The sequence below is a fragment of the Eschrichtius robustus genome, chromosome 10, assembly GCF_028021215.1.
Source record: "Eschrichtius robustus isolate mEscRob2 chromosome 10, mEscRob2.pri, whole genome shotgun sequence".
Classification (NCBI taxonomy): Eukaryota; Metazoa; Chordata; class Mammalia; order Artiodactyla; family Eschrichtiidae; genus Eschrichtius; species Eschrichtius robustus.
This window is the reverse complement of record NC_090833.1, coordinates 93,715,804-93,738,564: the sequence shown is the minus strand read 5'-3', so window position 1 is coordinate 93,738,564 and position 22,761 is coordinate 93,715,804. Positions and strand designations below refer to the sequence as shown.

The 22,761-nt window shown below is 41.0% G+C and overlaps 1 protein-coding gene across 3 annotated transcripts in view; it reads right to left on the bottom strand.

Annotated features, from left to right (window-relative positions):
* The window catches only part of LOC137770365 (contactin-associated protein-like 3B), a 164,790-nt gene that overhangs the window by 3,289 nt on the left and 138,740 nt on the right, over window positions 1-22,761 (bottom strand). For 2 of the 3 annotated variants that reach the window (XR_011075166.1, XR_011075167.1), the window contains 2 exons: window positions 6,283-6,387; window positions 5,313-5,442 (listed from right to left, as the gene is read on the bottom strand). Coding sequence is in view for 1 of the 3 variants with exons in the window: in XM_068553014.1 (XP_068409115.1) it covers window positions 6,346-6,387 (42 nt within the window). In the remaining 2 variants the exon portion in view is untranslated. Of the gene's footprint in view, window positions 1-5,312; window positions 5,443-6,195; window positions 6,388-22,761 lie in introns of those variants that run through there. The other variant, XM_068553014.1, reaches the window with a different exon arrangement.

The window sequence follows — 22,761 nt, the reverse complement described above, 5'->3', positions numbered from 1 at the left end:
GGTGGGTAGGGAGTGATGTGTTCCAGGGAGGATTTGGGCCCTCTGGCTTGCAGGTGACCCTCTTATTAGACAGGGCAATTCTGCCAATAACTCATCACTGCCTTCATTCCTCAGGTGGTAGGGATACAAAGGGATTAAAAGGGGTGCGGGCAGAGGACAGCCCTCACTGACAGCACAGAGCCATCACCTACTGTCTCCTCAACTCCTCTGCCCATATAGCCACCGAGGGTGCCAGCTGCTTGCGTTCACAGCAGCTGTTGATAGCACACCATCATCCAAGGAGTTCTTGAGCACCAACTTTGCACTACTCAGCAGCATAATGGAGAAATCAAGGATGGTCCATGGAAATAGCTAAGGGTCTTGTTTTAGGGCAAACAAGCTTATTCTGCAATATGTGCTTCTTAGTTAATTGGGGTTCGAATGTCCTTTCTTGTATGAAATGATGTTGATAATGTTTGAAAAATAAAAGGTTGGCCACCCCATGAGAAACTATGCTTTTATCTGAGTGGGGTTGGGGAGCAAGAGGGAGTAATGAAAATTTTGGTTGTTGAAGTAGTGACAGGGCAGGGCTAACTTGTTCAAGACTGCCTCCCTGCAGGAGGAAGGCCGGCCTTCCTCAAGACTTCATGGACACTACCCATAGCCAGGGCTTACGGCTGTCTTAGCTGGTGACTCAGCCATGGGCCTACTGAGCAATACAGCTGCAACCGCAGCTTGGATCAGCCCTGACCAGCAGGAGAGAGGCTGGGCCTCCCTCAGCCTGACTGCTCGTTCCATGGAGAGGGACTGGACCTGGGTCCTGTGTGTCCCAGTGCTGGTCCTAGTTCCTGCCCACACGGGACCTGGGCTTCCTTGATTCTGCAATATAAACACCAGAGCCCAAAGTTTGGGTCCCTCTCCTGGACCCTGGATCCCTACTGGATCCCTGTGTGCTGGCCCATAACAAAGTGTGCAGTGGGGACCCACAAACTGCCCACTATTCCTGTGACTGTGAACTGCCCCTGATAAACATGGCTCCAGCAGCCAGGGTTACATATTTTTAGGGAACTCTCTTATGGTTACAAGTGCAAAAGACTGAGAACTACTATGTAAAACTAATATTTGAAAACTTCACTCCAGTGATATTTGAAGAACCTCTATAAAATAACTAAACAAACAAACATAATCGCATTTTATTCCACTGTGTCCACAGTCTAAGCTTTAAATTGTATAAAAATGAGAACGAGAAGTAGAATGCCTCCAAACATTTGGAAATTAAGATGCACACTTCTAAATAATCCATGGTTAAAGAGGAATTTCAAGGAAAATTTTTAAGATAAATAGAACTGAGTGAAAATGAAAATACAACACATAAAATGTGGAAGGATCCAGAGAAAACATTATTAAGAGGGAAACGAATGGCACTAAATGCTTATAATAGAAAAGAGGGAAGGTCTCAGATCAATAATCTAAGCTTTCACACACGGAAACGGGAAAAAAATTGCACAATAATATCAACACATGAAGAAGGAAGCAAATAACAATACACTCTGATCAACTGGAGTCTATTCTCGGAACACAAGCTTGGTTTACTATTCAAAAATCATCAGCGTAATTTGCCATATTAATAGATTGAAGAAGAAACTCTACATGGCCACATCAATTAATGAAGAAAAAGCATTTGATGAACTTCAACACACATTCATGTCAGAAACTCTCAGGAATAGAAGGGCTCTACTTCAACCCAGTAAAGAATATCTACAAAAAACCGACAGTGAACATCATACTTAATGGTGAGAGAATGAATGTTTTCCTCCTAAATTCAAAAGAAGGCCAGAATGTCCTCATTCATCTCTCCTTTTCAACTTAGTACTGTAGGTACTAGCCAGTGCAGCATGGCGAGAAAAAGAAAGAAAGACACACAGATTAGAAGGGAAGAAATATTACTGTCCATACTCATGGATAGCATGACTGTCTGCATAGAAAATCCCAAGAAATCTCTAAGAAGCAATTAATAAGTGGCAATTACTTTAACAAAGTCTCAGGATACAAGATCAACACAAAAACATTAGTCATATTTCCAAATATTAACAATGAACAACTGGAAACCAAAACTAAAAACACAATGCCGGGGCTTCCCTGGTGGCGCAGTGGTTGAGAGTCTGCCTGCGAATGCAGGGGACACGGGTTTGAGCCCTGGTCTGGGAAGATCCCACATGCCGTGGAGCGACTAGGCCCGTGAGCCACAACTACTGAGCCTGTGTGTCCGGAGCCTGTGCTCTGCAACAAGAGAGGCCGTGACAGTGAGAGGCCCGCGCACCGCGATGAAGAGTGGCCCCCACTCGCCACAACTAGAGAAAGCCCTCGCACAGAAACGAAGACCCAACACAGACAAAAAGAAAAAAAGAAAAATTAAAAAAAAAAAACAACACAATGCCATACACAATGCTTCCAAAACATGAAATATTTGATTATAAATATTTTAATAGAGGATCTGTATGATACAACCAAACAAGACCTAAATCAATGGAGAGACATATCGCATTCATGGATTGGAAGACTCAACATAATAAAAGGTCAACTTCCAACAGGATTTTTTTGTCAACATGGACAAGCTTATTCTAAAATGTATGAACAAAAGGTAAAGGCAAAGGAACCAGAATAAGGAAAACAATTTTGAGAAAGCAGAATATAGTTAGAGGATATTAAGACCTACTGTAAAGCTATAAGTAAGACAGTGTGGTATTGGTGGAAGGATAGATCCATAGTTCAATGAATAGGATAGAGAATACAGAAATAGACACATGCCAATACAACAAACTGTTTTTTTTTTTACATAAGTTAAAAAGCGATATAAAAAGCAAAATCTCTAGTCCTTATAATAACCCTAAAAGGAACACAAATCTGTTAAATGACTAAGCAAGACCATACAGTTAGTGGCAGCACCAGAATCAGAACACAGGTCTACCTACTCTTGCTATGACTGAGCCTCTTCCTCTACATCTCCTAAATGTCACTCTGAGTTGAAGAGGGGAAAGAAATGGGAGACCACCGTGATGCCACATCCCTGTGCTTTAACAAGTATGTTTCCTTTATATACTGGACCATCTATTTCAGATTTTATTTGAAGCAAGTTTTGGCTTGCTTCAGTATGTATTTCATTTTCTATTTATCACCCTCTTTCATTCATGGCAGACAGGCTCTAGAGGTCCTGAGAATGTCTGAAACAAAGAATGCTATAAAACACCTTAGTAACTCTCGAAAATGCTAAGTGGACCCTGAATCAAAACTTCAAGTTTCAGAGAACTTACAGCCACTAACGATCTGCAAAACAAACAAATAAACAAACAAACAACCCCACACCCTAGCAACTCTCAACCTTGGATCAAACTACAATATGTTGGAAGAGGTATTACTGAAAAGAGCTTGAAAGGGCAGCCTAAAAGGCAGAGGGTACAGAACATGGGCCATGTCCCTGTAAAGGGGACATGGTTCATAATATTGTGAATCAAGGGGCTGGTTCACAATACTGGTTATGATGTTCAAAACTGTCAATCAAAGAGAGGTGCATTATTATATATTTGCTTGTTGCTATTGCTTTTCTGATTAGAAGATACAGAGTCACTTTAGGTAACTTCCATTTAATTTAATATTTATTTTCATTTTATATCCAGGTCACATTTTCTACATTAAAATATAATCATGCTGACTCCCCCCACCCCCTATACCCTCAGAGAAAAAAAGTGAAGAACTTTACACAACTTGAAAGAAAGATGGAATGCACAGAGAAGTTGCTACTGCACCCAAGTAACAAAGAACACAGAGAGACCAAGCAGTAGACATGTCAGAAGTGCACAGAAGACAGCTCAGGGCTCGCAGCAGGAAGGAGGAGGAATTAAAAGACTAAAGCTTTTAAATGCTATCACTTGTGCCACAAGATTACCCTGAAAAGGCAGATAGGTCAGAAAGCAGGACCAAATAGGGGATATTAAGGTTCTGCATAATTTTTTTTTTTTTTTTAGAAAACCCAACAATCATATGTTCTGGGGATTTTAATGGTACTTAAAAAATGTATCACACAAATAGAAAAGTGCACAAATCCTAAGTGTGCAGCTGATGCATTATTCCAAAATAAACACATTGTTTGTAAGTATCACTGAGGTCAAAAATAGAGTTCACCAGCATTAGCAGGGGTGGCAGGGAAGAGACCAAACAAAACAGCTTGAAAGCCCTACACATGCTATGTAATAAAAACCATTATAGACTTTCTAACAGAAGGACAATCAATAAAATTAATACTAAATTTATCCCGGCAATGGCACATAGAGAGTCAGGGAGACTGGTGAAGATGCTGGCACTAACGGCCAAGGATGATGGGACAAAGGTCTGGACTAGGTCTTGGGACACAAAGAGTGGTCAGAGATCAGCAGCTTCAACATGGCCCAGGAACTTGTCAAAATACAGGCTCTCTGGCCCCACCCACACCTACCGAATCACAATCTGCACTTCAACAAGATCCCTGGTAGATTCAAAAGCATATTCAACTTTGAGAAACACTGGCCTAAGTTTTTTTAATAGGAATGAAAAGAGAACAGGATAAGATGTTTCAAAGGAGAACAATGCAAATTAGCAAATATTTTATGACTGGAGAATAAATGAAGAGGCTTAAGAATGCCCAATTCCTGAGCTTGGGCTAACTAGGGTAATGGTCATGCCAGAGGTAGACAGAAATTGAAAAGGGAATTGCTAGGCAGGTGGTCAGTTGGGAAAAGACTTTGGTTCTCACCACGCTGAGCCAGAGAGGATGGTGGCATAAACACAGGCTTCCTAGCTGGAGATGTGGGATTAGAGCTTCAGAAAGAGGGTAAAGGTTCATACATAGCAAGTTAGTCATCAGCATAGGGGAAAAAAAGCACAGAAAGAACAGGTAATTAAGCCTTTGGGAACATTAACAATTAAGAAGCAGGAAGATAAGAAATCAGGAGGATGAAAACAGAGGGACTGGGAAAGTCCAAAACCCCCAAAGCCAGAGGAGAGCATTGCAGAGAGGTTAAGAGCGAGGAGAAGTGGCAATGGAGGTAGGAGAGCAGAAGGCCGGTTGTAAGGAAGATAAAAAATAAGACAGGAGCTAAATAAATGGATAAAGAAATTGAAGGTAGAGGGGAAGGAACCAGAGGGCTAAGAACAAAGACATGGCAGGCGGCTGGAAGAACCTCTTCTCTAATCAGAAGGAAAATTGTATGGAGACCAATGTAAATTCTCTCAGACTAGGAAAGAAGTCCTCAAAACTACATATGATGCTGTTTCTATTTATAGGAAAATAGTAATCTTACCCTGAGCAATGAAGTTCCTCTCAAACTTCTGCAGAAATTCCAAGTAAAGCACATCATCTGAGGTAAGGGCTTCTTCTCCAACTACGGCTTTCATGGCCTGCACAGCCTTACCAATAGCATAGCATGCATACTAAAGAGAAAAAAAGGTTTACATGAACCTTTATAAATGGTAACGGGACTCTGGGCATTATAAGTGTATTGCTGTAGCTATCTTCACAGTATTTCACATTATTTCCAAACATAATTCACATATGCAAGTATTGGAAAGACTTTATTATACAGCAGTCTCACTAAGGAAGGAGTCTTCAGGCATGCAATACATAGACATTACTAACACTCTACAAAAAATACACTCCCTCAAGATATCAATGAGCTTCCATTTTGTAGAGCATTTAAAAATCACAACTTACGCAATAGGAGAAATCCATCTCTAAATTCTATTCAAAAAAAAATATCTGGGTTATCAGTAGGTTTATTTATCATTTCTACTTTAAGGTCAAATGTATTTTTCTTTAATTATGCTTGGTATACAATCTCAGGACTATAGAAACCAAGGATTTCATAGAATATACACAGCTGTCTCAGCGTTCTGGTGATTGCCTAATATGTTAAACAAAAAATTAGTTAGAATAGTCTTTCAGAAATACTCTATAATAAAGGTTACTAATAAAAACTTAATCGTCTTATGCCTTTTTTATTTAAAAACTACCTCATACAGCATTAGAGGTGGGTTTCAAGCATGTGATCTTTAATCTTTGTCATGAGCAGTTATCCTTATGAAAAAGACTGTTTGGCTCTAATGAATGTTTCTGTATTCCAGTATTCTATATTCTATATTCTATATTAAAATTCTACTTTGATGGGGGGAGAAGAAAAGTGATATGGAAGAAAGACAAGAGGTATAAGACAGCAGCATGAACTGAGAAAGTATTCATTTCTTTAAACACAATCCTGGAGAAAACATACGTACCAGCTGGTTAGATACATCGGCGTGATCCTTTCTGGTCATACCTTCTCCAGTAGCAGACTTCATTCACCGAGACAACGAGGGCAGCACATTAATAGGCGGGTAAATCTTGGGTAAAAGGGGAAGGGGGAAAATATTATATTTAAGTACAAAATTCAAGCTTTACTGGTAGTAAAGGAGGATTTTGAAACTCATTTTTATTGCTTAAATTGCATAAAACTGCTACATTTGTTTCCTAGATGATTCCTAATATCTCTTCCTGGTAAGAAAAGGAAGTAAGAAACATTTTACAGGTGAAGATTTCTTTTTGAGAATCAAATCCAAAAAGTAAAATCTACAAAACAGTACAAGATTCTATTAAAAAACTGAATTTTCAACATCTGCCTACAATAGCAAATCCAAATGGTCTTCTGAACTCTGACTCATAAAATCACACATAAAAAGATTAACAATAATTTCACCTAAAAGCTGATATCAGAAGCTGGCATCTACTAAAGAACCAATAAAAAATCTGTTTTTGATTATTCAGTCATAAAAAAGAATGAAATCTTGCTGTTTGCAACATCATGGATGGACCTTTAGGGCACTATGCTAAGTGAAATAAGCCAGACAGAAAAAGATAAATACCATATCATCTCACATATATGGGACCTTAAAAAACAAACAGAAAAATGTCAAGCTCACAGATAGAGAACAGACTGGTGGCTGCCTGAGGCAGGGGATGAGTGAGCCAAATGGGTGAGGGAGGTTAAAAGGTACACACTTCCAGTTATCAAATGAGTAAGTCATGGGGATGGAACTTTCACAGCATGGTGACTATGTACGTTAATAATACTGTATTGCATATTTAAAGGTAGCTAGAAGAGTGGCTCTTCAAAATTCTCATCACAAGAAAAAAAGTGTTGTAACTATGTGAGGTGGTGGATGTTAAGTGGACTTATTGTGGTGATCACTCTGCAACATATACAAACATCAAATCATGACATTGTACACCTGCGACCAATGTAATGTTACCTCAATTAAAAAAATTTTAACAATAAAAGACAAAGAAAAAACTCTGAAAAATCTGTTCTTGTATTAATAACAAAAGTGTGTGTGTTTAACAACGGGTGGGATCTAAAAACACTCCACGGAATAATGGCAACTAGACCCAGAGTTTTGTCCAGAGAGTAGTGAGAAAAGCAGTTTCCCAGCAACACAGGCTGACCTGAAGGAGGCTAGTACAGATACTTAGAAGGCCTTAAATGCCAATGAAGCACCTGAATAGGTCCACGTGAAAGTTTTCAAACTTGCTATTGCTATTATTATTTTTAATAGCAGCATCATTCTTATCCTGCAAATAAATCTCATTTTTTAACTAAGGAGTTAGAGTGGCTAGAGTTCTGCATTCTTTTCTCTACCAGAATAATTTTTATTATTATATATATTATTATTATATGTGACCTGGAGGGAGTCACTCACTCTTTGAGACCTTGTTACAGGGAAGAACCAAATCTGACTACACGGTGGATCTGTTTCTTTGACTTTAACCTTTGCCTTCCGCTGCTTTTGTTCACTAAAAGGATACTGTCTGTACATAATGGCCTGCCTCGGGGAACCCTGTTCCTCTGCCTGAATGTTAAACCAAAGTGCCTTTGTTCAGGGAAACATACGGACTCTGTCCACCTGTGGATGGCTGCAATTAAAAAGAAATTAACACATCCCCTCCCTGAGGCTGGCCATTCCAGGGGATATTCGCAAAACTTATGGCCCTTTTACTTTACCTCCTCATCTCCTCCCCATCTCTGTGCTATAAAAGAAACTGGCATCCAAACCCCGATAAGATGGTTATTTTGAGACTTTAGTCTGTCGTCTTCTCGGTCTGCTGGCTTTCCGAATAAAGTCATATTCTTTTCCTCAATGCGTCATCTCTGATTTATTGGCCTGTCGTGCGGCAAGCACAGCAAGCTTGGACTCGGTAACAACCTTAGTTTATCCGGATGCGGGTGCTTTGTACCAGGTGAACTCTAAAGTTTTCCCTTCTGTAGATAAGTTTACCTCAACACGTTCCAGAAGGTAAAAGAATAATCTCTCCTTCTGCTTGATTAAAGTAAGCAAACATCTACCTGAAGTGCACTTAAAATATTTGCTTTCCAGACATTTATGTAATATATTCCGCCATGAAAATCTCAAGTTGTGGTCAATGTGTTGGAAAAAGTATGCACTTAATCAGTATTTCCAGTTTGGGTTTATGGCCTCTTGGTGGAAGCAAGTCAGGAGAGTCAAAAGCAGAAAGAGATAACCATCTCCGTGTGTCCCACCACCTTCTCCTACAGCAAGAGGGAACCCACCTGCCCCATGGCTGAGCACAACTACACCACACAGGAACTCACAGCGCCTGGCCCTGAAATCATCCGAAACCCAGGGCCAATGCAGATCTGTGAAACTGGGTCCTAAATGCTGCTTTTAATTGACATGCTTTTGTTATCTGTATTGTTTAGACAGCTGCAACGTAAGCATGATAGAAATATTATTGAAATCAAGTATTTTTCAAACACATTGCTAAAGTTATAGGCTTTTACTTTTTTTTTTCCCTCCTGCTTGAAATATTATTAATCTAGGATGGAACACAGCGCACCCTTCCTGTGCAGCAAAAGTACAGCTCTAGTTTCTCAATACTCTTTCTTTCCCAATCTTTCTAAATGATCAGGAAGAAAACATTTTAGAAGACATCTGGGGACATATCTTTTGCTGGCAAAGATGTTGAAAACAGAGAAAAAGTCAGAAAAAAATTACTTCCAATGACATCAAGACCGTATTTTGAAATTGTTACCGACCAGGGTTCTTGGCGTCCTTAAACAATAAAAATTGATCAAAGGCCAGACAAGAAATTCAGGCAAGGCTTTATTGGGGCCCCTGCTGCAGCAGGGGGGAGCGAGAACAAACAACAGGCTCCTTTGCTTGCGTGCTCCCTAAGCGGGGGCGAGCTTGCTGCTTATATGGCAGTGGTCCCCAAACCTTTTTGGCACCAGGGACCGGTTTCATGGAAGACCATTTTTCCACGGACCGGCAGGGGGTGGGGTGGGGGGATGTTTCAGGCAGTAATGTGAGCGATGGGGAGCAGGAGATGAAGCTTTACTCGCTCCCCTGCCACTCACCTCCTGCTGTGCAGCCTGATTCCTACCAGGCTGCGGCCTGGGGGTTGGGGACCCCTGTTATATGGCGTGAGGGCAGGGGTGTGTCCAGGGGTCGGGCCAGAAGGGTGGCTTAGGTGGTTTGCCCACCGCTTAGGTGGTGTTGTGTGCAGGGGGCACGTGCAGTACCCTGCTTTTGCTCTGGGATCTTCAAAAGTGGCAGTTGGGTTTTTTGGTCTCTTTGTATCTTTTGTCCAGAATTTGCCCCAGCTGGGCGTGCACGTCGTTATTTTTAGTCCCATACAGTTTCTTTGTTATTTTGTTGCTCGAGGAGAGGTGTGTCGAGGTGCAAGCACTGCAACACTGCAGCAAAGGGCCCCAGGTCCCAGCAAAGGGTCCCAGGTCCCAGCCTGTCTCAAAATCAATATATGGCTGTTGAAAACAATACTAGAACACTGCAAATAAAAGTATGTTATTTGATACATGGCACAAATTTAGTTCTGACAAATGAATTGGCTTCTAAACTTCAAGAGTAACACAAAAGAAGAAAATGAAGTATGGTTAGTGTTATTAAGGAATGCCTCAAAGGAGTGCTGGGTAGTGGGCATATTCTATTAGCAGCTTCAAGGAATTAAATAAATTAATGAAATTAAAGGAATTAAAGTATTTAACTGTGAGTCTAGACTGTTTCAGGACTACTGGGAGAATAGCACTAACCCAGTGGCCTCCTGTATATGTTGAAAATAGTAATATGCAAATTGGGTCATTTGTACAAAATTTAGGAAGATTTCTCATTAAGAAGTTCCATTGACTTAAAGTGATACCAATATGTGTTTAGTTCAACATTAAACTACTTCAAATGGTAGGGAATTCCTTTAACCTACTGTTATGTTGAAGCCCTAACCCCCAGTACCTCAGAATGTGACTGTATTTGGAGAAAGGGTCTTTAAAGAGGTGATTAAGGTAAAAGGAGGCCATTAGGGTGGGTCCTAATCCAATCTGACTGGTGTCCTTACTAGAAGAGGAAATCTGGACACAGAGAAGCACCAGGGAAGTGTGCACACGGAGGAAAGACCATGTGAGGACACAGCAAGGAGACAGTCATTTGTCAGCCAGGGAGAGAGGCCTCAGAAGAAACCAACCCTGCCAACACCTCGATCTGGGACTTCTAGCTACCAGAACTGTGAGAAAATAAATTTCTGTTGTTTAACCGTCTGAATGTGGCATTTTGTTACTGCAGCCCGAGGAAAATAATACTCTTAGCTTCTGGATTGGCCTGTGGTGGCCTTGCTGAGTGACTTGGATCGGTGAGTCCCTTACGGCTCAGCCACAATCCATTATACTCATGACCCTCAGGGTCTCACAAGGTTTGTATGCTAGGTGGGTGCCATGTTCGCTACCACTCTCTAAGTCGGCCTTATTTCCAAAGTAGTTTAAGTTTCTCCTCAGACCATCACTGACCAGTCTAGTTCTGGCAAGCAGAAGGCACTCGGTGGCATTGTTGAAATTCAGGAAGTTTTCAAGTTTAATTGTGTCTGCCAGTTGAATTCCCGGAAGAGTATGTGTCTGAGAAGGACCACGATGGTACCTCCTAGCTAACTCAGACCATCCTTAACCACATTCCACACCGTCCGGGCCTAACAGACACTTGTTCACTGACTCAATTTTCAGGGCCAATTGGTCATTTCTAGGCCTTTCCATTCTTTCTAGTGCAGGCTCCTTGTTTGCTCCTATAGAGAGGGCCAGTTCAGAGGTGTCCTCTATCAGTCATCACTCTTAAGGACTCAGGGAAATTACCCTGAGTCCTTATTTTTGAAATGTGACAGATTAAGCGCCTTACTAGGGAATGACCATTTCTTAGGTAATGAATGAAGGGCGTTGGTCGTGCCCTCCTCGGGAGCAGAGCCTCCAGAGCTTCAGAAGGACTTGGTGTGTTCTGTCCACCTTAGCGCAGGACCATGCTGGTATTTTCATGTAAGAAACTAAGGGTGTTAAATCAGATCATCTTATTAAAATAATAGAATATAAGATGGAAGGTAAGAAAGACTGAAGGAAAGGAAGAAAAAAAAATCAGAACCAAAAGAGATAACAGTGATAACATCGCAGGCCTGAGTCACCATCCTGAGAAAGGCTTGCTGGTGTCTAGGCACCGGAATTTTGGGAGGGCTTTCACCACTCCCAGAATTGATAAGAGTGGCTCACTGCTGCCTAAGATGTTTATGCAAACAATGTGGTTGGTGCTGAACACTTGCGTTCCTTCTGGAATCTGGGATTTTGATATGTACCAGGGAGAGGGTGCCTACATGACCATCCCCCATAAAAGCCTGGGCTCCTAGGCTGAGGCTAAGCTCCCCTGGTTGGCAACATTTCACACATGTTGTCCTCATGGCTGGAGGACTTAAGCGTGTCCTGTGTGGTTCCACTGGCAGAGGACTCGAGGGAGCTTGCCTCTGGTTTCCTCCAGACTTTGGTCCACTTGCCTTTTCCTTTGTTGACTGTACTTTGTGTCCTGCTGCTGTAATAAATCACAGCTGTGAATATAACGCTAGGCTGATTCCTATGAGTCCTTCCAGTGAATCATGGAGCCTGGGAGTGGCGGGGGGGACCCCAATACAGGAGTGATCACGGAGAACTGCCAGAGGCAAAGAACCCAGAGTGGAATGCAGCCTGGAGACATTCCCTATAGGACACAAGTCACCTCCATGAGAACTGCACAGAACAAGCTCTTAACATAGCGTCCTCCTTTCCACCTGTCACAGATGGGCCTTTCATGATAACAGGAGATCTGTTCTGCATTTCCACACGTTCAAGTAACAATTACAGGTCACAGGAAGACGCGTGACACAACATACTTATATATTCCAAGCGCTTTATCTAGTAACAGGGCAACTCTACGAGGCTTTCTCAAGATTTGGCTCTTTCGGTGATTTCATTGCTTCTGAGAATGAGATTATTATCTTGTGCTCAATAAAACATGCAAACAGATAAATGTGTTAATGTCTTTACTAACTGTTAGATTTGGGTAGACTAGTATAGGCTATGTGTGGTAGGATTAATTCTTAGATTTGCCAAAGTCCAAAAGAAGAGAACCAGGTAAGCATCAAACTTCACACTTGTCATCACAAGAAAAAGAATGTGTAACAATGTGAAGTGATGTTTGTTAACTAAACTTATTGTGGTAATCATTTCACAATATATACATACATCAGATCATTATGTTGTACACTTTCAACTTACACAGTGTCATGTGTCAATTACGTCTCAATAAAACTGGAAAATAAATTTCACGCTAATGGTAGACATCTTGAACAAAAATTCCATTTTTAAATAATTTGTGAGGAAGAGTGAAAGCCACTGAACAACTAAACCCTTCTGAGACATTCCGTATGGATTTTTAACCTCTTTCAAGAGGCTAACTGTCCATTTTAATATTAGGGAAAAGTAGACAATCCTGCAACAGTGGAATGAAAAATTCCTCCATTCAAAATTTTCTTCTCAAATCAGAATATTTAGATTTATCCTACACTATGTTTGTAAGGGAAACACACTTACTACCACAAGATTTTGCTCTCATTTATGCAAAAAATAGTAGCTCTCTTACAGTGTTTGTCACAATTCCGATTTCAGAGGAAGTGTTAACTTAAATAGGATTTAGCCAAATATGTTTAAAAATAGGTCAAGATCGGGACTTCCCTGGTGGTCCAGTGATTAAGACTTTGCCTTCCAATGAAGGGGGTGCAGGTTCAATCCCTGGTCAGGGAGCTAAGATCCCACATGCCTCAGGGCCAGAAAAGCAAAACATAAAACAGAAGCAGTATTGTAACAAGTTCAATAAAGACTTTAAAAATGGTCCACATCAAAAAGCTCTTTAAAAAAAATATGTCAAGATCAAACAGCTGTTTTTAAACTAATTGTGTATTTAAAGCTGTTTTGGTAGTTTTAGTGACAAAATAGAGATGCTTTTTTCTCAGCATTTTAAATTTGAGTTAGCAATACTGTTAAACCAAAATGATTAGGGTCATACGGTTCACACTGTAATTTCAAAATTAACTCTTACACAAGAGAAGTTAATCTTAGAATAGGACAAAGAAATGTATATTTGAAAACTAAGTTTAAGTAAATGTGAAATAAGTCCTTTGCAACATATAATTGCCATTTCATAAGAAAAGTAAAAGGCTGTGTGTTAGAGCAGAGATAAGACAATTCTCCATGGGTTTCTCACATTTCTGCACATCTTACAGACAGAAGCACCGACAGCCCTTTACTCTCAGCTATCTTTCCAAGGATGTTTAGATAGAAAACAGCCTTGTAAGATAATGTCTTCTTCCAGAGGTAAGGGCAAGCATGCTTACCTCCCAAAAGATTCTGATTCCCTGAACTCTTGTATTATAACCCACTGTGTGTGCAGGCATCCATCTGGGCCTATCCACACAGCCCCTGTGTGAGTCAGGGTCAAGGAGAACCAAGGCAAATATTCGGATGCCCATGCTGGCTGCAGTGGTTTATGAGGAACCAAGTAAGTAATAGAGTCCTTTGTTTCTGACCCATAAGTCTTCTATCTTCTACCTGCATCCATGGAAAACGGCAGCTTAACTTGTTGCAAATAGGGCAAAATCTCAGATACTCCAAAGTTCTGGATGGAAAGATTAAAGTTCATCTCTCAGAAGACTTACTAGAGAATGCATATGAAAAGGTCTATGACTAAATAGTCTATTTATTTCAGGTCACTATGCAAACATTTATATATTTTAACAGATTGATCTGCTCAGTATGTTAAAATATATATGTATGTTTGTGCTCTTTTGTTTTTTATTGATGCATGATTAGAAATTCTTCTTTGTTTCCTTTTTAAAAATGGTATGTATTGCATTGTTTTTTGATAGAAAATAACAATGAAAAAAAATGTAGTCTGTGGTCTCACTAGTCAGAAAATCCCTGGTGACATAAAAAATAAATAATAGACATAGGCACACTTGGCTAGAAAATTCAAATAGTACAGAAAAGCTTAAAGAACACAGAAGCCACTCTTTCCAACCCAGCACCAACTTAACCATTTTTATGGTTTATTAAAATTGTCTGGGCTTCCCTGGTGGCGCAGTGGTTGAGAGTCTGCCTGCCGATGCAGGGGACACGGGTTCCAGCCCTGGTCTGGGAAGATCCCACATGCCGCGGAGCGACTAGGCCCGTGAGCCACAACTACTGAGCCTGCGCGTCTGGAGCCTGTGCTCCGCAACAAGAGAGGCCGCGATAGTGAGAGGCCCGCGCACCGCGATGAAGAGTGGCCCCGGCTCGCCGCAACTGGAGAAAGCCCTCGCACAGAAACGAAGACCCAACACAGCCAAAAATAAATAAATAATTAATTAAAAATGAATATCTGCTAAAAAAAAATTGTCTTTTACTTCTGCATTTACTGCTGCCCATAAATCCTTTCTTTTCAGATTTTCTGGTAGGAAACTCCACAATCTAAGACAGGGAAGGCATCAGGTTCCTGGTTTAGGCACGGCGGCCACCATCCCTCTGCCATGAGATCCTTCTCATCATTAACAATGTTCTAGGGAAGCTGCAGCTTAGGTTCCAGGCACTGGGGGAAACGTAAGCAAATACTTCCTCCTTCCTCTTCCCAACAGGGAAGTGTGCTGGGCCCACAAGACTCCAGTCCCTGTCACCTGGGGACACCCTCCCCTTTTCTCTTCCAAAAGGGAAAGAGAAAAAGATCTACCATGGCCATACTTAATCTTCTGAAGAGCAGATCAGGAGCTTATTTTTGCTTTAACCATTTAGAAGCAGGATCAACTGAAGTCACTATTGTGAACTGATTACCATTCATTTTTAATTAAAATGTGACATAATAAAAAGCATGCATCTCGTTAACTATATGTCACATTTGCTCAGCTCTAAATTTTGCTACACCATATTCTATTCATGTAATTTCAGTCTTTGAGTTTGTTTCTGCAGTAAAATTTCCACCTACATAAAATTTTACAGAATTGAAGAAACATGTTATGTGTACAGCCAGATCTTTATCATTTCAAAATGTTTATATCCATACTTCAGTATGCTTTGATGATCTTATTTTTAACCTCAGAGTACAGGTTGGACTCTTTAGATATGCAGATTAATCTATGATCTTGTGATTTCAGAGTCACAGGCAATGATGGTATCATTCACCAACCAATTGCTAGTGTCAGGAAGCAGACTTTTCCTCTGCCCCATTAGGTTTAGTAATTAGGGGCCTGCAAATTAAAATGACAAAAGATAGTTTAACAGGAGAAGAAGTTTATTCATATATATGGGAGCTAACAAGAGAAGTAACTATCTCACTAAATGTTTAAAGTTAGAGGTTTATATATCTAACTTAGCAGAGAAAAGGAAAGTGGAAGAAAGGACTTCTATTCTTTTAGAAGAATAAATGAACGATAAGTAATTTTGTGATTATTTTGTGTCTGCACGTTCAAGGGGTCTTTCCTTCTTCTATGCGAATCTCCCCAGAGAGGGGATTTGTGGTAGGTTTACTCTTGATTTCTCTCCTGGGAGTAGACCTGTCTTGAAGAGGGAATCATAGAAGCCTCATTTCTCAGAAATGTCTGCTTTTAGTCAAATAAGGAAAGCTCTTTCTGCATCTGTTGATTCCCAAATGTTTTGAGCTTAAAATAATCTCCATACCAACTCTGAGGGTCCAACTGGGTCTCTAGGCATTCCTCCCTATATGTCCTCACTTGTAATGCTGTGAGGCAGTGCCTACTCTACCTTGTACAGATAAGGAAACTGGCTCAGAAGGACTCAGTTACCTGCCCCCGGTGAACAACTAGCCAGTTTCAGAGCTGGATTATTACAAGGGACATCTGAATCCATAGCCCAGCCTCTTAGCCCTTTGAGACATGATCACTCAAGAGATCTTAGAGGGCTTCCCTGGTGGTGCAGTGGTTTAGAATCCGCCTGTCAAGGCAGGGGACACGGGTTCGAGCCCTGGTCCGGGAAGATCCCACATGCCGCAGAGCAACTAAGCCCGTGGGCCACAGCTACTGAGCCTGTGGGCCACAACTACTGAAGCCCACATGCCTAGAGCCCGTGCTCCGCAACAAGAGAAGCCACTGCAATGAGAAGCCCGTGCATTGCAACGAGGAGTAGTCCCCGCTGGGTGCAACTAAAGAAAGCCCATGCGTGGCAACAAAGACCCAACACAGCCAAAACTAAACTAGAACAACAACAACAAACGTTTAAAAAAAATAAGAGAGATCTTAGAGCTCATGTGATCCAACCCTCTTTATGCTATTGAATAAATTTGTTTACCTCACTGTCAATCACTAAATGGGGGGTCTTGGACAATTTTCTCAGCCCATTTGTGTCCCGGTTTTTCCATCTGTAAAATGATTACAGTACTCACTTCAGAAGCATGCTTTGAGGAACAGTGCCAGGCACATAGTAAGTGCTAAGTATCTGCTCTTATTATTATTTACTTTATAGACATCAACGCATTCTTATAAAATATTCCAAGACTAAGTGTACAGAATAAAACATGTAAATCACCTCTTACCCACCTGCCCACCCTCTTCCCAGGGGTCACCATCAGTGGATGTGTTTCTAGTCCTTTACCATCATAGTCATACATATTTTTAATCTGTGCAAACACTCATGAGCTGTCTTCATGCATTTTAACAGAAATGGAATCATATTTTGCAAATTATTCTCCAACCTCCTGTTTCCATTTAAAGCACTCAAGTCTTATAGATCTTTCCATGTCAGAACATCTCAGTGTTGCTCATTCTTTTTTAACAGCTGCATGGTGTTATACTGAATGGACTTAAAATGATGTACCCTTCTGATATTGATAAGCTTCTAGGCAGTTGTGGGGCTTTTGGTTTTGTTTTTTTCATGTAGCTAGACAAGCCCTTAGTGATTATAGACATGTGGAAAAGCTAAAGAGAGCATGTTGTCCCAGAAAAGTTCACATTAATATACAGCAGAGACTCTTCTCTCATGATCGGCTTCGTGTCTCTCCAGCTCTGATAGATAATATCATCTAAACAAACATTTGGGTTTTTTTTTTACCCATTTCTAGTGGGGCTGCACTTTTGGTTCCCTAACAACTTGCAGCTTCTGATCTGGGCAGAGTGAAGAACAAAAATAAAGGTGATGGTGGAGCTTGTGCCTAGGATGACACCCACTGGACTGAGATAATGAAACAGCCACTGAATGATGCACGTTTGACCCTGGGGATGTCAGAGGTTTCTAAGGGAGCTTTTAATGGGCTAGTATCACAGGGTCACTTTTTAAAAACAGGTTCTACTTAAGTTGGACTGCATCTTTCTTTCTACCATCCTAGTTTCCTTCCAAACCAACGGGATGACAAACCATGCTACAATAACATGAACATGTCGGTTTACATGAGGGAGTAGGGAGTTTACCCTTATCTGGGGAATTCTGAAATAGAGACTCCTGGAGGCACTATTTCTACCTGAAAGTTTTGCACACTGCTAACTAATCACTTCTTAACTGCATGAGAGAGGAGTTTTTCTATGTACCATTTCAAATCAGAATCCGATGGTATTTTACCATTAGGCAACAAAAGATCATCAGTTTCCAAAATTTAGTGAAATTTACAATAATTGAAAAAAATTTTTGTGCTAGCAAAAGTATCCAAGAGAGAAGAATCCAAGCCAGGAGCAAATATATTATCAAATTATTCATGAAATAATAATGATAATGATGTTGTGTGTTTGTGGAGAGCTTCCCATAAATGACGCCCTGAGCCAAGCACTTGGCTTAGATCACCTCACTTAATTGTCTCGACAGCGTAATCACTCTCACCTAAATATGAATTCAATCAGTCTGACTGGTTGAAATGCAAGGAAGAGTTCACTGATGTTCCCTGGTTTATAAAGAAAACTGCTTGTTATTACTTCTCTTCTGGATTATTTCACAGACATTAGATCGAAGTTTTAGAAGAAAATTCCCCATTTTAGTTTAGCAGATCTTCCCATGTTTTTATCATGTCTTAGCTATAAAAATTTCAGAAATGCAAATATATAATGTAATATAATATACTCTTTACAAATAAGTAAAAGCAAAGATTTATCTCATTCACAAAAATGCTAAAAAAGCAAGATAGCAGAATTAATGCTTTAAACTTAACACCTGACTACTACAGGCTACTACAGATGAATAAACGTCTATAGAAGACAAACTACAGGGACTCCCCTGGTGGCGCAGTAGTTAGGAGTCCGCCTGCCAATGCAGGGGACATGGGTTTGAGCCCTGATCCACGAAGATCCCATGTGCTGCAGAGCAACTAAGCCCGTGCGCCACAACTACTGAGCCTGTGCTCTAGAGCCCGCAAGCTCTGCAACGTGAGAAAGCCACCGCAATGAGAAGCCCGCGCACTGCAACGAAGAGTAGCCCCCGCTCGCCTCACTATAAAGAAGGACTATATGATGAACAGCATCAAATTTATGATCACTGGGCAAACCATGAGGTACGATTTGAAATATACTAGAAATGGTCAGTGTCTTTCAAAATATCCCTTCTAGTCTTCCCCATAGTGTCTAAGGGGCCACCATGGCATTGAAATATTGATTTACTGTGAATCTCAAAGACTTTTCAATCTTAAGAAGTGTCTTTCTGAAATGGAACTACCCTTTGTGGCATTCTTTTTTTAAAAAAATTAATTAGTTAATTATTTTTTAAAAGAGATCTTTATTGGAGTATAATTGCTTCACAATACTGTGTTAGTTTCTGTTGTACAACAAAGTGACTCTTTTAAGTCAGGGTCTCTCATCCGTTTATTCATCCAACAATATTACTTGAACCACAATTGCCAGCAGGCGCCGTGTAAGGCTCTGAAGAGGATGGGAGACAGAGGCAGAGCTTTCCTAGGAAAGCTCACATTTTCACCTCCTTTATTCTCACCTGAGAGCAGCTGACACAGAAAGAGCAGGAGAAAATGTTGATGTCTGAGTAGGTAAGAGGGAAAGGACAGAACACTCTCTTTGACCGCCTTACTATGAGCTGCCATGGGCTGGCTCTGTGGACAGAACATAAAACATGTGGCAAGATTGTGCTGGGGTAAGTGGTTTCTACATGGACTATTTCTAAGACAGTGTTATGCTCTTACAATTTCTCACTTTCATTGTATAACTGTCTCTGCTCTGAGTACATTTCAGAGAAAAATCTTAGGTGAGCATTCAAGTAAAGCAATGAAAATGTACTGCAGTGTGATCAAGCGGGTATTTTAGCGATTTATAATTATGCCTCTAACATATAAAATGCTCTACACTTCACAAGTTGGACTTGTTAGGAGGCAGATAAATTCATGAATGTGTGCAGTCTCTAATTTCTATCCTGGACTATTTTTCTTAAAGATTTTTATAGCTGCATAGGAGGTGATTTTAAGAAAAATACTTTGACTACTTTTTTCATGTTAAATACTCACTACAAATATTGTAGGAATATTCAAAGATAGAATTCTTCTGTTCACCTCCTGTCTTGAAGAAGCTTTTACTTTGTGTTTTTGAGTGACATAAAGTCTCTTTGACTTTGTGTTTGAAAGTGACATAAGTGTGGTAGGTGTCCTAATACAAGGATGGCATTTTCGGTTCCGTGCCTGTCTCTCAAAGGTTCAATGAAGCACAGAGGAGCAGGTGACTTCCTTACTGTTTCTGTGTGGGCTCTGCCTGTCCCATCACTGAGTCTGCCTGTCATCCTCGTGCAGATGGGCAGGCAGTTTACAGGCCCCATGGGGTCTGTGCCCTGGCTTCAATGTTGGACCCATTAGGAGAGCCCTGGGGGACCATATGAGTTGCCCGCAGGGTCCTACCTGAGCTCAGGGGAGCAAAGGGGGAGATTGAGGGCAGTGAGAGCTCTCAGCACCGCTGCCCCTGGGCTCCCTCCCTGGAGGTAGTGATGAATGCCCAGACCTAAGAGCCTTCTGTCCATGTTTGCTGCACATATAAAGTTAGTGAGGCAGTGATGAATTTGTGGAGAAAACAATATTTTTTTAAGTCCAAAGAACTAAATTAGAGTTCCTGACCTGTTGTGATTCCAACTTTGTATACATCTCTTAATCTCCATGAACCTCCATTTTTCTGTGCAAAAGAGAGGTAACAGTGATTGCCCTGACTACCTCCACGATGGAAGATGTATTGGTGTTTTACATACAATGAAAAACTATACAGGAGTTCCATGGCCGATGGTTTGTAGAATGAGGCAAGGTAGTATAAAAACAGTGACAGCAGGAACAAAAACAGAAAGACGGGGTGTTCTTTTCTTTTAAACAATAATGAATTCACTGAGGAGTCTGAAAAGTTCCAGGAGCTGGGTGCTGCAGAGCCCAGCGGACACCATGGAAACCTCAGCGGGATGTCCAGTGTTTCAATGTTGCATCACCGTTAACTAAGAGGAAGCCAGTTTCCTCTCCCTAACTTTTGGAGAACTAAGGATTGTATATTTTGGAAAATAAGGTTGAAAATGAGAATAAAGAGTGAAGATGATTGGATTGTAAATTTTTTTTTTAATTTCCTATTTTCCTGCTGCCTCAACACCCAGGGGACCAGGTGCGTGGTGTGCCCAGGCTGGTTCCTGCCGCAAGATTCCCTTTTTGCCCTCCCCGACTGTGACTTAGACATTCCAAGAAACAATGAAATCTCCTCAAGCCTTGTTTCTGCTCCACCCAGACTTGCCCAAGGTCCTCACTCTCTCTCGACTCCCCACCTGCTAGGTGGCTGCTGAATGGTGAGGTGCGCCCTGTCTTCTCCTCTAGGACCTGTGAGTATAATAAACCCTGTAATTTCTTCTGCAGAAATATTGCAGTGGCCCTTAAAGACCCTACAAGGGGGACTTACTCCCCCATGTACAATGATACTGGCAGCAAATGGAATTTTAATTCCAAATGTATGTAGTTTGGGAAAGCTAGATGATTTCCTATACAGACTATCTAGAAGGTTCTGTTGGCTCCTAGACACCCAATAAGCTATTAGAGAGTCTGCTTCCTGGACCTTGGCTCACAATAGCTCAGTTTCTCAGGCCCCATCTTTATTTTCATTCTCCCCATTTACACTGGCGCTTATGACTGTCAGCCATGGTTTATGACTAATAAAACCCTATTGTGTAAAATGCACTAGAGTGAGGACCTTGCACAACAGGTGATTTAGGCATAAGAAGCTATCCTTCTGCTATATTCTTTTAAAATACTGAATCATTTTTTAAAACATGAATTACAAGCTGTCAGGGATGTCAGTCATGTACACGCAGATATGCAACTAAAACTGTGCAGGTGTATCCCTCAGATTGTTTAGTGCTTACAATTTATTTTTGAAAGACATTTTGTGCTAAGTGAATGTAATCTAACATATAATTTTGGTATGTTTTACGACAGGGACAATCATACTTCTCCTTATTATCATTTAATTAATACGAAAAGAGTTAGTTTGGCTTTTGCTCAATTTTGAATGTGATTTTTAAATCTCATTTTATTAATTTAGATGAACTATAGAACTATGGGGGCTTCCCTGGTGGCGCAGTGGTTGAGAATCTGCCTGCCAATGCAGGGGACACGGGTTCGAGCCCTGGTCCAGGAAGATCCCACATGCCGCGGAGCAACTGGGCCCATGAGCCAAAACTACTGAGCCTGCGCGTCTGGAGCCTGTGCTCCGCAACAAGAGAGGCCGTGATAGTGAGAGGCCCACGCACCGTGATGAAGAGTGGCCCCCGCTTGCCGCAACTAGAGAAAGCCCTTGCACAGAAATGAAGACCCAACACAGCCATAAATAAATAAATAAATAATAAATAAATAAATAAAATTAAAAAAAAAAAAAGAACTATGGTATATCATAGTATCAGCAATTCAGAAATCCTCAATGCAGTTTAACTTTCAACCCGTTCCAAGAGGATTTAAGGGCATCATAATGTCCCAGGGCTGTAAAAATTTGCTTGTGGATGTAGTAACCATACGCTTATCTCACATACAACTTTTCAGTCTTAGAATTAATGGTTTTTGTGAATTAAAAATTATTCTGCAAAAATTAGCATAACTGTCCTTGCCTTTAAGCATCACTCTGGTGAGCTGGTATTAGGAATAATGAGAAGAAACTTGTATCAACCCTGCCCCCCACCACTGGTTAAACTACAATATGCTCTATACACCGTGAATCACTTCTTCTAAGAAAGTTATCTTATGAGATGGCAGCTGCTTATACCTGGAAATGTAGAAACTACTTCACTCACAACGTTTACGGAGACTAACTGATGAGGAAACACCCAAGGCAGAGACAAATGAGACGGAGCTGTGCGCTCAGGGATGCACGGGCTGGGATGCAGGAACCGAAACGAGCACCAAGTGGCCCCTGACCTGACGTGATTCTGCAGGGAATTGCAG